The sequence below is a fragment of the Lepisma saccharinum genome, chromosome 11, assembly GCF_977018435.1.
Source record: "Lepisma saccharinum chromosome 11, izLepSacc3.1, whole genome shotgun sequence".
In the NCBI taxonomy this organism is placed as follows: Eukaryota; Metazoa; Arthropoda; class Insecta; order Zygentoma; family Lepismatidae; genus Lepisma; species Lepisma saccharinum.
The window spans coordinates 56,575,209-56,593,039 of record NC_139239.1 but is presented as its reverse complement, the minus strand read 5'-3'; the positions used below and the strand labels follow the sequence as shown (position 1 = coordinate 56,593,039).

The window sequence follows — 17,831 nt, the reverse complement described above, 5'->3', positions numbered from 1 at the left end:
CCCTTATGTTCAACACAGTATTCAAAGTAATGATATTTGGAAATCTGAAAATACTGCCTATTCTTGTAGGAACACATGGTAGTTTTCACAGATGGCACATTTTTTTTGTAGACATGAGGTCACCACGTTGCGAGACCAATAATGTTACTTGTGTCAATAAGTTTGACAGTATTTTTACCGCCCAGAGCTGCATTACAGATTAGCGTACACAGTTCGCACAACGTATAAATACGGCTAGGTTTATTGCAGAAAAGGACCCGAGTCAGTGACTCGGGTACCTTTCTGCATTAAAGAACACATTTCACTGTGCATTTTCTTCGCTATAGTCTCGTGTGACTGACGTCCTTTCTGCACTAAAAGATGTGTCTGTAACTAGGAAAATCAAAAATACCATGAACTCTGATTCATCAAAAATGTGACTCAGGTCCCTTTCTGCAATAAGCCATTCAATTGTTATTTACAGTTTTACTTCTCAGGTCCAACTTAGGCAACTGTCAGTCCAAATAAGGCAACCGGTTTCACAATTTGGACCATTTATCCAAATTCTTTCTTCTTATTTTATAAATGTTAGTACTTATAGAGGAGAAGATCTAAATATGGGCGAAGGTTTAAACATGGGTTTTGGAGTTATCAGCGCTCCCGGGTGCTGCAGCCTGGCAGAGGCTATGTGAACTAGTTATCTGTCAAGGACAAAGGTTGCGGCACCAATTCGCAAGAGAAAGTGGTGGTTAGTTTCGGACTTGGACGCTGTTATAGAATTGCGACCTCCGAAAACTTTTTGCAGGTATGTTTTAACTCAGCGTTTTCTGAATTATCATCTGCTTTGTATAGGTTATGGTATTAGCGATACATAAAACAAATGTGGGCTTTTATAATGCCATGATTTGTTTGTGAAATATGTACCACAGAGAGTGAAAATAAATTGAAGAAGAAAAATAGCGTGATGCTCTAAATATGGGCTATGACATGAGGTCTAATGCTGAGATCACATTTTCAACAAATGTTTGCGTGTTTTTCTTAATTTCGACTTTTCCCATTCCGCGTGATTTTCAAAACAACAGATTATTCATAAATATGAATTCTATAATGTTTTAGCAATAAATGACTGTTCTTTTAAATTTTAATTGCTTTTTGTGATATTGCCACTAGTAGCCCATATTTAGATCACAATTTTGAAATACATCATTTTACCATTTCTTGGAAATTGCTTTTTTTTTTAAAAAAAAAGGGAGACCTTCTATACTTTTATATAGAAGTATATATTTCATAGATATGCATTTTAAAGGCAGGTGCTTGATATATTATTTTTTTTCCTCCGAAAATGACAAAATAAAAAGGGGGGTCCATATTTAGACCTTTTCCTCTATATTTTAAAATTTATTACTATCCGATGAAAGTGAATGTAATCTTCTATACTTTAAAATAGAAAAAATTTCGAATTAGTCATTAATAGAGAAATGAATTAAGAAAAACCAAAACTGGTCCAATTTCGGCAACCTTCCCCTATCTATTGCTCATACGAATTGATACATTGCCAGTGCATAGTTGGAGACTTAATTGGTTTATTAAACTATCCAGCCGTAGTTATGAAGCAGGACCAATGTTGCCAATGCCTGGGTTCTCTCAGGATGTATCAGGATCCTGGGGCTCTACTGTGTGCTGCCTCACAGACGCCACCTACCTAAGTTGATAAGCTAAGCAGTCCATCTGAGAATAGTAATCTGTGGTCTGAGTACATTTGTCACTCAAGTTCGGAGTTCCTTGATTTGAACTGTATGATTCACTTCTTAAGTGCCCCAACAGAAGAATGTGGTGACTGATTTTGTGAAGTTCCCAAACTGTAGATTTCCTTGTTATTAATGTTCAAAAGAATCCACTATGGCAGATTAAAATTGAAGAAACAGTAAGCACTGAAGTAACCTGGAATATAAGTATTTATCTGAAAATTTGTTCATCTTGTAAAAATCCTAAATATAAGCTTGAACGGAAATATCGTAATATGAAAGATATTATCTACGGCTAAATCATTTGTAGACATCCCCAAATATAAAAACGACCGACCGAAGACAATAATTATCTTTATAGCTTTGGAACGTACAATAGGTATAATTATGAATTCTTTTGCAACTGTACAGAAAACTAACTACATATTTGCTACATTATCTTGCTTAGAATAGGTAAGTACATTATGTCATTAGCTAGCATATTTATCTAAATTTTACGGAAGTAGCTTTGTCAGAATGCGTTACCAAAAAGTAATTTTCTTTCCTTTGTGATCAATAGCAAAGAGTTCCATCTATGGGAAAAGTTGGTAGATAAGCAATGGTATTTCCAAGATCAATATTTTTATTGATTTTATTATGAGTATGCTTCAGGTTTTTATAAAGTCATAATTTTTATTTAAACATGTTTCTAACTCTTGGCAACATGGTTATATTGGTCACACAAACCAATATTTTAAATTGAGGGCATTTTTTGTAATAGTATTCCACCAGATCGTTCTTGAAATCATTATTTTGCTAGTAATGCACAGGAATTGTGTTTGCCTTTTCACATTTTCTTCAATTACACTCTGTTAAGATTCGGTGAAAAGAGGAATCGGAACTTGTACTGGGAAGGAAAGCATAAGAGTGAAACATTGTTTATATTTTTGCATTCCAAAAATATTGTATCAGTCAAAATATTTGTCCATTTATACGACCAACATTATGCACTATGAATGAAACACTATATCCTCACTCCAGATACAATTTAAAAAAGGAGAGCACTTATTATTAAAAATCGGAGAAGAATAGCAATCTATGCTGTGAAGAATGAGATCCATCCTATGTTAGATAAGAATGCTGTTATATATGCTAATTTGAAATGAACATTATGAGATAAAACAACTCAACCAAGATAAGAACAACCCCTTCGCTTGTGCTGAATTTTTCCCATGTTGCCATGTATAACTTCCCTCTCTTGCTTCGTTGTCAAAAACTTCAACAATATTAAATATTTCGCCCCTACTTTTGCTATTTACGGTTTTGCCCTTCATGATATTACAAAAAACTTACTCAGTGTTTGAATGTAACAGTTACTTTTTAGGAATTCTAACTGTAACTAGCTACTTTCAAAAGTAAGTAGTTCTAACTATAACAGAGTTCCTTTCTTGCAATAAAAGTAACATTATCAGCAGTTACTTTTCAATTACTTTACTGCACTTTAATTCATAACTTGTAACATGGCAAAAGAGCTAAATTTGGCAACTATGTTTCCAACAATGTGTCTTCCCTGGATGCTAAATTGAAAGCATTTTCGTGGAATCGCGTTAAGACAAGGAAGTTAGACTTCATTGCGTGCTAAATTTAGAATATCCGCGCTTTATTGCAGTTTGACATCTCTAATTATGTGCGAAGGCTTCATTGTTTTTGAGTAAATTTCTCATTTGGAAGGTGGTAGAAAGAATTAATTGTGGAAAGAGTGAATGTTGTTGAGTTCGGAATTTAAGAGAAGGATACAGATTCAAGTAGAAATAGTACCACCCGATTTTTCAAATTAAAATCATTCAAGCAAAGCCTTGTTCTATAATTTTTTATATGTTGTAATAATTTAAATATATGAGGACATATATTCTTGGAAAATTGAAAAATCACACGTAGGTCCTCTTTTATTATAACTAACTGTGTGTCATTTGTTTGCAAAAAAAATCCAGCAGAGAGTAACTTTAAAGAAATTTAGAGTTACTTTTCAAACGCCGGTAACTATGTTACTTGTTAAAACGAGTAACCTTAACTGCAACTTAGTTACTTTTAAAAAGTAACCTTCCGAACACTACACTTGGCACTGAATAATGGTGACGACGATATGTTGAAGACTGCTGCACATTTTGGCAACGCAAGGGCAGGATTTCGTGACAAGCATGAAAATTCGACAACAGCACCAGAGAAAATTTTGGTTACCTTACTTCCAATTACCACACCTGTTATTCACGAGGATTGGAATGATTAGCAAACTGGTGGTATTAATGAGAATACCAACGGCAAATGCAATTAAATAATTAGTAGATTGTTCTGGATTCGAATCCTGCGTAAATCATGGAGGCCACTTTGTGTGTGGTTTTGTGCATGTTATTGGTTATTATCATCCATTCTCAACATGATACCCAGTGAGGTATAAAAAGGACATATATACGGTAGCGTGAGTTGGAGGCTAATACTTGGGGGCAGAACATGAATCTCGTGTCCCAAAAGGTTAGGATCGGGACACAGGGACGAGGTCCTCCAACCCCCTCTCGCCACTCACACTACGCAACTCTCTCTCTTGGTATACTTTTGCGTAGATTGTTTATCATTGCTATTTCACCAAGAGCGGTAGTGTCCCGTTTAGGATTGGAATATGGAAGAGGATTCGAGTATTTGTAGGGAGAAGTTCCAGACCTTGGTGCCTATTAATAAAACCAAGGTGTGTGTGTATATATATATGTTTGTGTTTTCTAAGATTATTGTACTTGAGGAATAAATATAATAAAAGAAAAGTATATACAGAATATGAATATAAAATATAACAAACAAAATCATATATATGTTTGACTAGTGTTTCCAAAATTTCTAAATTGACTTGTATATGTTAAGGATTTGTTTGGTGCTGATATTCCAGGAGGATAATTTATTTATGTATTTACTCAGAGTTTCAGATACAGTCTATTTTGGTCATTTTACACTGAAAGAACATAAAGTAGAAATAAAAAATAACAAAAGATAAAAACAATAACAAGATGGGATAGATTTACACGTTCTTCGTCAGTAATATACAAAAATTACGTTCAGGAAGGAATATATCTACATTCAGGGGAAGTTTGTTGTAGATTTCTGGGAGCCTGTAAAACAAGGAGCGTTGTAGAAGGGATAGCCTAGTGGTTGGGTTGTGGAAGAGTTGCAGGTTGCGCGTTAGCTTTTGGGGTACCCTAAGTGAGAATTCACTGATTAGGAGATCTGTTCTGATTTTGCCATTTATTATTTTGTATAAAAATTTCATGTCAGCTAGATCACGACGAAAGGATGGAGTGTGAATATTCAGAGCAGCCATGGTGTCTGATTTGGATACATGTCGAAAGGAAGGTATTCTATGGCGAACAATTGCAAGAAAGAAACAAAAATACCCTCAAATTGTAAACTTTAACAAACCTGAAATATTGGGGTCGAGGGCCCCCTTGCTCCACAACTTACGCCTATGGCTAGGTTGCATACATTAATTCAAACGTAATAACAATACGTATTTTATGGAGAAAATTTTGGGTAAGAGTTGATGGTTAGCATTATTATATTGTTTATTGTGGTGACTACTTCACATACCTACTTCTACATTGGAAAAAGTTCACAATAATAGAAAGCAAAGACATAGGAGTGTATTTGGCAATGTGGTCAACTTAAAAACAATAAAATGTTGCCTCCATCCCCAAAACCTAACCAGGCTACATGCTCACCTTCCTCGCTTTGTACTTGGTGACCTTCCAGCTTCCTGATAGAGGTTTGGCCGTGATCACTAGATAGCGCTCAGTTGCTATCACTGTCAGAGTTATAATAGACAGCAGGCCAAAATATCCCACACCGCATGCATAGAACACACAACCTGGAATAAAAAGGAATATTGCATTTGTGAGGCAGAGTACCACAATATCGTGATATCAGAAATTCTACATATATGGGAGAGCTGGGGACTTGCCTCAAAATGTTTAGAATACTAAAATTAAATTAAAAATTGTAAGACCGTGTTTGGATTTTTTAAGTAACAATTGACAATGTGTTCTTAACCACCACTCGTTGGCTAGCGTCTACACTTCAAAGCATACGTTGCGTTCTTATGAAACAAACATGTCTGTATTGTATTTAGGCTTCTGGTTTGGAAAATTATTCAACACGCGTGCGTCACATGTACAGTTTATGTATACATTTCGAAACCTACCCTTCTTCTTACGTATATTCACTGACGTCAGTTTATATGTGCTCGAGCCTTCCCAATAACTTGTCTGTTAGTTTCGAATTACAGTTCCCGCGCTTAAGAAACCAAAATGTTTCATCATGAATTCCAGCAACTTAATTACTAACTGAGTGTTATCAAAATTTTCCATAAAAAATTGTTACATCTCCAATATGATACTTTTCAGTATTCTATATTACTTACACTATCCGTGCTCACATCGTTATTACTAAAGACTTTGATTGGTTGAATTGCTGTTTTAAGTCCACTTTATGCACAGAAAGGCTAATCTGGACTGGACCTACAGTTTTAAAGTGGAATTCAAACCACTGTGCCATGTACCTCCACCGGGTATCGAACCACGGACCCCTTGATTATTACAAGGTGACGTGATTATTACTAAATAAAATAGGAAAACAACAAAGGATAAAAGAACAACATAATAAGGATCTATAGGCACTAAAAAGTATCGAAAGTACAAAATCGGGACAAAAATTAATAAACATGGACATATTTTTCACAATTTACCCGGATTTGGCATTCAAAAATAAAAACAATTATTCTAGAAATAGGCATTTATGACTAAAATATGTGAAAAGCAGCCGCTATATAACTCATGACATTCTGTCAGAAATGACCTGAAGCTGTTCACGTAAAAAGCCTACATTTTCTAACCAAAAATAAAAAAAATACGTTTTAGGCAAATCCTCAGCCTACTCGTATGACATACATAATTGAATAAAATTATGAATCATATCTCAGAGTTCAGTCCACCAAGTGTATTTCAAAAGTTGGCACCACTGCATTCAAATTACCTTGATAGATCAGACTTTAATTGGGCTAGTGATGCATTATTTAGTGCAGCGCTTTCGTGCACGCGTAAGTCTGTGGAGACAAATTACCCCATGGTTATGAGCCATTATAAAAAAAATATTGCATAGTTATGCGAGACAAGTAACGCACCTTACGACACATTGTAATTAAAGATAATGATACCTCTTCCCAATTTTCTCAGACGGCCTGTTCAACGTCTCTGCTGTAATTGGCAGTGTCATACCCGAGGAGGCTTGGGGGGACTGTAGCTATTTTACACTTCTTTCAGAGGAAAAAAGGGCGAATACAAGAAAGGAAGATAATATGAAGACAGAACCTTCCCTTTCGGCCATAAATCTTTCCCTACTTGACACGTCATTGGCAACGAGTTCTGTTGATTTTGTCCATGGTCCCCTCACCTTCGCTCCCGAAGATCCATCTCTTGTGGAAGGAAGATGCTGCAGGCATCGTATGGAGAAGGGCGTTGCAGAAATCTGCGATGGCCAGGTTCACTATGAAGCAGTTGGCAGGACTGCGTAGCCGACGAAATCTGTTGGAAAGATACAAGAAATTAGTATCGAAATATTTTCACGAGTGCCATGATACCACAAATTGATTTATTGACTGAGCTTTTCGCTTGAAGTCAACTTTATGCACAGAAAAGCTAGTCGGGACTGGACATAGACTTTAAAGTGGTATCTGAACCACTATGCGCCTCCACCAATACTACATGTTGGAGTATGCAACACTTATATGTGATACAGTGTGCTTATTTAGGAATATTAGTAAAAAAAGAGCGGAAGGAGAATTAAATTACCGGATAATTTTAAATAGAGATGGGAGTAGGAGGAATGTCTACTCCGTTAGTCTTAGGGAGGTTTCACACCGAGATGACAAGCGACACGATCACACCGGAATAGGCACTTTCCTCTCCAGCGTCGCTACACGTGCGCGACCAACAGTTTGAGGCGACACGATGGTCGTTATTGAGAAAATCACCCACTTACAAGGTAAAACATTACAGCCTGATACAATAGGTACTTAAGCGCAGTAGGATCCCACATGAAGTTGAGGGTTCATAACCCCCTTTTAGTCCAACCCTCCCTACCCTCATATTCCCCCCCCTTTGTAAACATACTGTGTACTACACCACTGCTTCAGTTGAATGCTTGCTGTCTACCTCAGTGGCGGAGTTGTCAGCACAGCGCCCTGCGGCGTCAGTGGCCCCTGGTTCGAATCCAGGCCTGGGCATGAGTGTTCTTTGTGAGTGTCCCTTCATCAATTAGCCAAAAGTGGCAGAAAAGTTAAGTAGTTAAATACACACAATGAATCAATGTTTGCTATTCCCCCTATCACCTCCTCTCCCTTTCTTAGGATTACCAGATTGCTACAAGGGAAAAGTAGGACATAATGTCCCAAAATGTAGGACACACAATACACATTTCTGGAACATGTAAGAAAGTAATTTAAAATTGACACTTTTCGGCATTAAAAAATAAATAAAAAAGTTAAAAAGGGTAAAGTGTTCCCCTGTGCTTAGCACCACGCCATGAAGGCGTATAGGGGGTGTGGGGGTAACGCCCCATACTTTCTTGATTCAGTCGTGAGTGGGTGTGATGTGATCAGCATCTCGCCCCTGACCGCCTTTACCCCCCAGGGTTTCCCCCAGGTACCCATGTTATTCGACGCTGGGTGGGCGCCGGGGCCGCTTCCAACGTTAGAAAAGTTCCCGGATTTGAACCGGCCGGGGATCGAACCCGGGACCTTGAGCATGGTAGTCAGACGCGTTACCGACTGAGCCACCGCGGCCACTATGATTTCTTAATTAACTCTTAAATGCAAAATTTCCAAACTTGTAATCAATACCAAACAATACCCCTCTCTTTAACCCATGTTTTAAATGGTACTTCTCAGGGGAGACAATTTTTATCAAACTTTCAGGTTTAGTCAAAATATATCTATGAGAGATGAACAATAGAACTTTTTGAAATTATACTGACAAAGTTCCAAACTTTTTACAGAGTTTTATGAAAAAAATATTTGTCTCATGAGTCAGTTATGCAGATGCTAATGGAAGTACTCTCTCAACATTTGCATTATGACCTTGAAATGGTTACAGAAGTTTCATCTGAGATAGTTTTTAGTTCAATAACTTTGATCTCTATACCCCCTGCTTACAATTCATTGAATAAAATAGGAAACACCTTGTTCCGTTAGTATAAACCCCAAGGCAAGAAATCCCGCTCGGGCACTGAACAGTGACATCAGAATGTGGACCCAAAACTTTGTTCATTCATTGCTTCCATTTTTGTTCTAGCAGAGCAAACTTTAATTTTATTTTCGGACAATGATGTACCAAAATAAATTTCACTAGACTAGACTTGTAACTTGCAAGATTTATCTTTGTTCAATTGAAACATGTATTTTTCTAATTATATTATATGACGCTCAAAATGTAGGACATTTATGATATTCTTCAAATTTCTCCCGGACGCCGGACATTAGGCTAAAATGTAGGACATGTCCGGAAGAAACCGGACGTCTGGTAACCCTACCCTTTCTGGTACCGGCCTTCGCATGTAAACAAAGGAAAGTGCTTCTCCTAAATTGCATGCGACTGGAAGAGTTCTTCAGACGACAGACTGCAGTTCCGAAAGACACCAGTTATATTGGTAGATATTGAGGAGTTAAAACAGGCAGTAACATAGCAACGGACTGCTTGTTTCCATGCCCACGGACATCCTCTTCTCCATGCTTTCAAGACGCTCTCGAGATTAAATGAGGAAAGAGAAGTGTCCTGTTCTTAGAGCAAATCCTTTGTCTGTTGTTCGTAGCTATTCTGAGCGCTAGAAGGAATATCGACCAAATTGGCAAAAAACTGTGAGCAGGGCCACTTAGGCTCAGTTCATGGAACGTGTCTCGTGGCATCTGTTCCAGACATTACTTTGACGTTCGTTCTTTACGTGGCTAAGAATAAATAGTTTAATTTAATATTGTGATCTCAAGCTTGCAGATGGTATACGTCACGTTATTTTGCACCTAATAGAGGAACATATGCAAACTGACAATACCATCTTAAAACATAGCCGGTGCGAAGGCTTTGCTTACATGCAGCGTCATCATTGGTAGGCCATGAACATCACAGTCGCAAATGTGCCCAGCCTGTGCCTTCTTAAAACAAGGCCGGTGGAAAGGCTTTGCTTGCACGCACAGTCATCATTGATAGGCCATGAATTGCAACAGTCCGAAATGTGTGTTGAATAAGCGGAAAATTGACATTTTAAACGTAGTATCCCTAGCGTGTGTATGGGTAAAGTATAACGATTGCAATATAGTTACATAATGCATCTCTTTGATGCTGATATCATGTTGCAATCTAAGCCTACTAAAAGCGATTTCAAGAGTCTTATGGGGCCTTAGGGGATCACATTTTGAGATCAGCATCCCAAAATAAGGAGTGTTTTTGCCACAGAGGAAAGTCGTTAACGTCAAAGAGAAAAATAATGAATATGCAACATGCATAAGGTTTCCATATCTACCCTTTCTTTTACAATTCAGATCATCTTACAAAGAAGTGTTCGTTTCTTGTTTTCCGCAAATTGGAGGGCTGGATACAACAGCCTGCTAACTGTTGCCACCTGCTTCAAACACTTGTTGGAAATATTAAAGGAGTGGGAAATGTCGAGGTAAAAAGTCCGTGAAAGTTCTTTTGTGGTGTCAAGAGGTCTGTGTGAGCTTTCTTTGTTTCGAGTGGTTCTTGAAGCTGCGACGAGTCAATGGGAGATGTTTCTCGTTTGGAATGAGAATTTAGTAGGATTATACGAGCATAAGTCATGGCAACTACTCCCTCTGTCCCATAATTATAGTCCGGCATGCCAAAATGGTGACTTTTTATTTATGTTCTTTTGGATACTTGATCGGCAAATTTGTACTGATCCTTGAGTAATAACGTTGTATGACTCATTCACGTGTTTAATTTTCTTCTTCTGTATACACCAATGTCACAGTTTGCCTATCGGACAAATATTATGGGACAACAAACAAAAGTGTACCGGACAATAATTATGGGACAGAGGGAGTATATTTTTTCTCAAAGTTAAACGGTAGTATCAAAACATGGTCGTATATCCTGGAGAATACGTCACCCGTAGTATGCGGATACGTCACTAGATGGCAGTGTGACGAGCGGTTATTGAACAGAGGGCAGTTCGTGCTGGTCCCACATTTTGGCGAAAAATGTATTTATGATTAATTATATTGCTATTTCGTCTTATTTTTTAGTGTCTCCCCTATGGCATAGTGGTATCGTCGTCGCCTTGTAATCAAGGGGTCCCGGGTTCAATACCCGGTGGAAACACATATTGGTCCGGATTCAACTTTAAACTGTAAGTCCAGTTCCGATTAGATTTTTGTGTGCATAAAGTAGACTTAAAACAGCAACTGAATTCACAATTCTTATTTTCTTTTAAAATTAGTGTTTTTATCGCCATTGATTTGTCTTGGAATTTTCGCTCTCGTATTAAACAGCAACGATGGCACACTAACTATTGTTGCGGTGTGTGTTACAGCTGGTGTTCAATGAGCTGGTGAAACTACTTCTGCTGCCCTTAGGCGGAAGCAATGTCACCATTAGCCCCATGCTGTTCGTACTATTGACTCAGGATCTGCACAGGTCTCATTGTAAGAGGGCATTGGCACAAACCATTCCTTCTTCCGAGACCCCATGGTAGACAACACTTTCATCAAGATACGCACTGTGGAAGGACGTGTACAGTTTGAAAAAAGCTCAAGCTCATCGTAGCCTTTTCCCCCCTAGTGCATTGTTAAGGAGATAATACATGATAGGACTGTGTACCATCCCACCTTTTCCTGGTTGTATAATAATAATATAGCCGACATTTGTTAAACATTTTTAAAAGATAGAATGCTGCTCATTATACGGTGGCAAGGCTGTGTTTCCATTCATTCTTATTTTGTTTCTGAGTTGCCAACTATAGGTGGTATTGAACTTAAGGAATACAATCTGAATCAACGGACTTAAATTGTTGTTTAACATTTTAAGCCATATTCAAATCAAATGGTACTAATGTTAATGTTAACTAATGTGAATTATTATTCTTACATGAACACTATCAGTGAAGATAAATTTAATGCTTAGAATATTTATGCAAGTAGAAATATTAATTTTCTTATAGATTGATTTCAGAAGTTAACTTGTAATGCTGTTACAAGTTAAATAAATGTTCTGTATTAAAATTAGATTTTAAGCAAATAACGTCCAATTATAAGCAAACATAAGCACCATACTGCAATATTAATGGAGAGCTATTTTTTCCGAGTAAAAATTTGCAAACATGTACAAGATTATTAAGGTAGTAGCCCACTAAGTCCATCCTCTCCTCTGATAAGATCACAAACCGAATCCTTAAGCCGACGTTCAATTCATCTCTATTTTCTATACCAAGCTCATGAAGTATGCATTTCTTTTAAGAGGTCATCCAAGTGAAATGAATGTTTTGATCCAGGAATTCAAAAGAATGCAATAAAATTAAAGTTTCAAAATACGTAAAAAATATACTATCTCTCTCCAGTACCCCTCCTCGCTTTTCCATATTAATTATCTTTGCATACGTACATGAATTTGGGTTGAGTTAGGTAAACATTTTGAAGCTCGAACAGAGGCAAATGTGATTCAAACAGCGTTTCTTGGTAGTGCAAGGAGGCATATATGCATCTATTTTACGGGTTTCTGGCGGGTCGATGTATAAAACACATCCCCATTAATGAGCATCTTTATATTTCAGTAAACTCTCTCCATCATCTTCATAGCTGGCGGTGATTTCGTGTGTTTAATGTAAATATTGCATAAAAGAAACTTCACGAACTCACTAAACGAACTGTAAACATGAACATGCACGTTATTAGTTTATCAGTATGGAGAGAGAGAGAGAGTGAGAGAGAGAGAGAGAGAGAGAGAGAGCATTTTCTGTTCTTGTGGGGGAGTTTAAGGTATGAATGGGGCAGTGTTGCTACATGAAAGCCTTTCAGATCGAATTTTAAGCTAACTAACTAACTAACTCTCTCGCCTTCTTAAACCCGAAGGTTCATGGCTGCAGCAATACAGGGCTTCCATCTGTCCCTATCTTGAGCTAGATCTATATCCTCTTTTCCATCCCTACCGATATCCTATAGGTCCATCTCAACGTTGCCCTCCATCTTGGTCTTGGTCTTCCTACAGGTCTCTTACCATCAGGTTTCACAACAAGAATCCTGTAAACTCCTCTTTCCTCTCCCATTCGTGCCACATGGCCTGTCCACCTAAGTTTTCTTGATTTAATTATTCTAATAATATCTGGACATGAATACAAATTATGTAGTTCTATATTATGTAACCTTCTCCACTCACCTGTCTCCTCATCCCTTTTAGGTCCAAAGATTTTCCTAAGGATCTTATTTTCAAATACTCTCAATTTAAGTTCCTCTTTCAATGTAAGGGACCAAGTTTCACACCCATATAATACTACAGGCAAAATTACTGTTTTGTATATTTTAACTTTTAGTTTCTTAGATATTAAACGAGAAGACAAAAGTTTATGAAGAGAGAAGTAACATGCATTTCCTGAATTAAGCCTACTTTTTGTTTCCTCTTTAATATTATTTTCATTTGTTAATATTACTCCTAAGTATTTGAATTTGGAAACTGCTTCAAACGAGTTGTAAGCCTGTTAGCATATATTTAGTTTTCTCTTTGTCAAATTCCAAACCTATCTCTTTAGCAGTTTTGAAAAATATTTTAGCATTATTCTTAATTGTATTTATCTCATCCCCTAATAAGTCTACATCATCTGCATATGCTAACAACTGAGTCACACCATTTAATTTTAGTCCTTCGTTAGTTTCTTTTACCTTCCTAACAGCATATTCTAAGGCAAAATTAAAGAGCAATGGAGATAATGCATCTCCTTGTTTTAATCCATCATGAATTGTAAATTTGTCAGACACATTAATACCCACACGAATTTTACTTTCTGTTTCACTGGTGCATACTTTTATCATACTAACAAGCTTCTTAGGTATTCCAAACTCGACTAATATGTTATATAATTTATCTCTTTTGACCGAATCATATGCTTTTTTGAAATCAATGAATAGCTGATGGACATTTTGATTATATTCCCATTTTTTTTCAAGTGCCTGTCTGATGTGAAAAATTTGATCTGTAGTTGTTCTGTTACGTTTAAATCCACATTGATAATCACCTATAATTTCATTAGCATATGGGGTTAGTCTTGTTAAAAGAATGTTAGACAATATTTTATATGTTGTTGAGAGTAGAGAAATGCCACGGTAATTATTGCAGTTCATTTTATCACCTTTTTTAAACACAGGAACAATTATGGATTTTTTTCACTGTTGAGGATTTCTTCTTTACTCCATATTAAACTAATTAATTTATGAATTTGACACATTAACGAATTTCCACCATAATTAATTAACTCAGCTGGTATTAAATCAATGCCAGGTGCTTTGTTATTCTTTAGCATTTTAATAGCATCTTTAACTTCAGTCAAGTTACGTTCTGGAACTAAAGGTTCTGCTGTGTGTACTTCATTTACTTCTGATTTATCTCCTACATGAACATTTAAAAGGTCATTAAAGTAGTTCTTCCATCTATTTAGAATATCGCTTGGATCAGCTAGAAAATCAGCGTCTTTATCTTTTATCAAGTTTACTTTAGGTTGCCACCCATTTCTAAATTAATTTACACCTTTATATAAATCTCTGATATTTTTGTTTTTGATGTTTGTTTCAATTTCGTGAATTTTGCTTTTCAAGTAATCTCTTTTTTTACTTCTAAACGTGCGGTTAACTTCTCGCTTTTTTCTATTATAATTGCTTAGATTTGTATCATCAGAGTTATTTAACCACTTAAGTCTAGCCTGATTTCTTATTTCTATTAGATTATGACATTCATTATCAAACCATGGCTTACTTTTTCTTGGTTTATGGTATCCTATACTTTCTTTAGCTGCTGATTCTATTGCATTACGTATGTGCTCCAAATTCTTACTTACGTCTGTTTCATTTATATTTCCATAATCATTTAAATCCTCCAAAACAACAAATCTATTTGACAGTTTAATTTGGTAATCTTTCTTAATTCTTTCATCAGCAAATTTTCCTGTATTAAATTTTAAAACTTTTAGATTTTGTTGTTTGTGATTTATCACTGCGAGTCTTTCTCTTAATTTAGCAATTACTAAATAATGGTCACTGGCACAGTCAGCACCTCTATGTGTACGAACGTCAATTATACTAGTATGCCTCTTATCAATGAGAATATAATTTATCTGATTATGAGTTGTACCATCTGGAGAAGACCAGGTATATTTATGGATATATATCTTTATGTTTAAAAGTGGTACTTTTCACAATTAAATTCTTTGAGGTTGCAAAAGTAATCAATCTTATACCATTATCATTACTTTATTCATGAAGATTTTCTTTACCAATCGTGGGTTTAAATGTCTCTTCTTTGCCAATCTGTGCATTACAGTCACCTAACAGAATTTTCATATCATACTGAGAAAATTTATCAAAGACCTGTTCTAACTCTGTATAAAAATTATCTTTAGTATTATCATCTTTATCTTCCGTTGGTGCATGTATGTTTATTAAAATAATTTTACACCACCTACCCTGTAAAACTGCATATGATATCCTATCATTAATAAATTCTACTGTTTTAAGAGCCGAGATAATTCTATTATTTATGAAAAAGCCTGTTCCAAAATTATGATTTTCAGTACCACCATAGAAAAAAGTATAATTTTTAGTTTTACAATTCCCTTCTCCTGGCCACCTAACTTCCTGGACAGCTACTACATCTAATTTATACTTAACTATCTCACTAACTGTACACTGAAATGCCCCAGGCCGGTATAAGCTCAGAACATTCCAGGTGCCTAATTTAATATCCTCATTCCTAATGTAGATCTTATCCTTACTCCAGGGACCTCCCATAGTAGTCCCCGCCCTGAGATTTGAATGGGGGACTATTTTACATCCGGAATATTTTACCTTGGGAACATCCATGGCCTCATGTTGCTGTTTCTTGACATGTCTTTTTACAGTGCAGAGTTGTCAGCTCTACGCCTAACCCCCAATATGAATGGAGGACCGCACTTGTCGTTGGTCAGCGGATCCCTCGGATCTAACTGGGAGTATCACATTGTAGTCCACCATCCATACCCCAGAATTTTAAGCTAACTAACTAACTAACTCTCTCTCTCGCCTTCTTACACCTGAAGGTTTGTGGTTGCAGCGAATTTAAAGCGAAAGGAGAAAAGAAAGATTCGATAAAAATCAAAATGTTAAGGAAATTTGATGACATCAGACTCAATATTAGTTAAGATTTTACTACCTAGATAGATATTTTATTAGGCTCGAGTCTCATATACTTTTTGTCGTTACTTATTTCACTCCTTTGCATGGAAGCCTATATGTCTATTTTAGGATCCTTGGTGGTTAGTAAAGCACGCTATTTTAGTGACAGTGGCAGGGAATGATGGAAGTTTAGAGAAAAAAAAAAGATGAGTAAGTGGAGAAAAGTACAGAAAATAAAATAAAAAGGGAAGAGAGGTGAACATAATGGTAAAAGCTGCAAAAGGAGGGAAGGGAAGGAGAAAGGTGAAGAAAAGATAAGAGAATAGTAGAGAAAGGAAGAGAATAATAGAGAAGAGAGAAGAAGGGAAGAGAATAGTGCAATATAGAGGTGAAGAGAAGAAAATAGAAGAACAGCACGAAACAGAAGATACAAAGAGGGGAGGAAGAGAAGAGAAGGTAATGAAAAGGATAGGAAGGAGAAGAGAGAGCAGAAAGGAACATGAAGAAAGGAAAGCGTAGAGAGGAAAGAAACGTACTACTATGAGAGTGGTGGTGGTGAGTTGGTGTTTTAAGTCCACTTTATGCACAGCAAGGTTAATCCGGACTGGACCTACAGTTTAAAGTGGGATCCGAACCACTGTGTGCCTCCACCGGGTATCGAACTCGGCATTCCTTGATTACAAGGTAACGACGCTACCACTGCGCCATCGGGGATAAAGAGGAAGAAGAGGAAAATATAAGAAAGGCAGATTGGAGTAAAGAGATAGAAAACAGTGTTGGAGAGTGATTAAAGAATGACAAAGGGTTGAGAAAGTAGAAAGAAGAAAGGTAAGTAAAGGTGGGAAGCAGTGGCGTGCGGTGCTAAATCAGGCAGGGGAACAGGTGACCTGCACTTGCTCCCTCCCCTCCCATACCTGTTGTAATATAATACAGTAAACCAAGTAAAGTTCAAACCTTGTTGAAATGAACCAAATAAACATACGAAACATATGTTAAAAATTTTCAGAAGTGACATACATGAAGCACGTTAAAATTATGGAAATACCAATGTTAAAGCAAATATGATATAATGTAAACAAAACATTAAAAACAAAATTGTTGATGCGCAACAAAGGAAAAATTAATAAAAGCAATTTATGATTGATCAGAAAAAAAATGTTTTGTCGAAACCGGTTTCATCTCTCCATTTGTAGATTAAGTTGACATATTTTTTCTAGAGTTGAGCATTGTAATTCAAACGTCCTTAATGCAATAATGGCAATCAGATGGCCAAGTTTTTTCATGATGTCCGCTAGATTTGTAGAAATTGTGACAAAATCCGAACTGTTCCAAACTAACTCTCGGGAACAAACAAGGACAACAAAAATTTGCCACTGGAAAAGTATCCAGTTAATCATTTTACAGAGTTGTAAAACTTGCTTGAAAATGCCTTGTGTACGATTTCGTTTTGGTTTCTAATTAGGTTAGGATAGGTGTATGTCTGCTGTCTTTTCTGTAAAGTTCAATGTACTAAAAGCTTTCGTCTTCAGCCGGTCGATCATACAACATTCGCAACATTCGCTTTCTTGTCCTGCGCTGCGCTTGTCTTGCTGGTGGAACAGGTGGATGCGAGCTGTTCCCTTGGAAGCTATTTCGCAGCGTTTAGCCAAGGCATTTAGCAGACGCTTAGACTC

The 17,831-nt window shown here is 36.7% G+C and overlaps 1 protein-coding gene across 1 annotated transcript in view; it reads right to left on the bottom strand.

Moving 5' to 3' along the window:
- The window catches only part of LOC145995264 (rhodopsin-like), a 56,772-nt gene that overhangs the window by 26,203 nt on the left and 12,738 nt on the right, over positions 1–17,831 (bottom strand). The window contains exons 3-4 of the mRNA XM_083131845.1: positions 7,191–7,321; positions 5,465–5,610 (exon numbers count right to left, since the gene is read on the bottom strand). Of these exons, the coding sequence (XP_082987971.1) occupies positions 5,465–5,610; positions 7,191–7,321 (277 nt within the window). The remainder of the gene's footprint in view (positions 1–5,464; positions 5,611–7,190; positions 7,322–17,831) is intronic.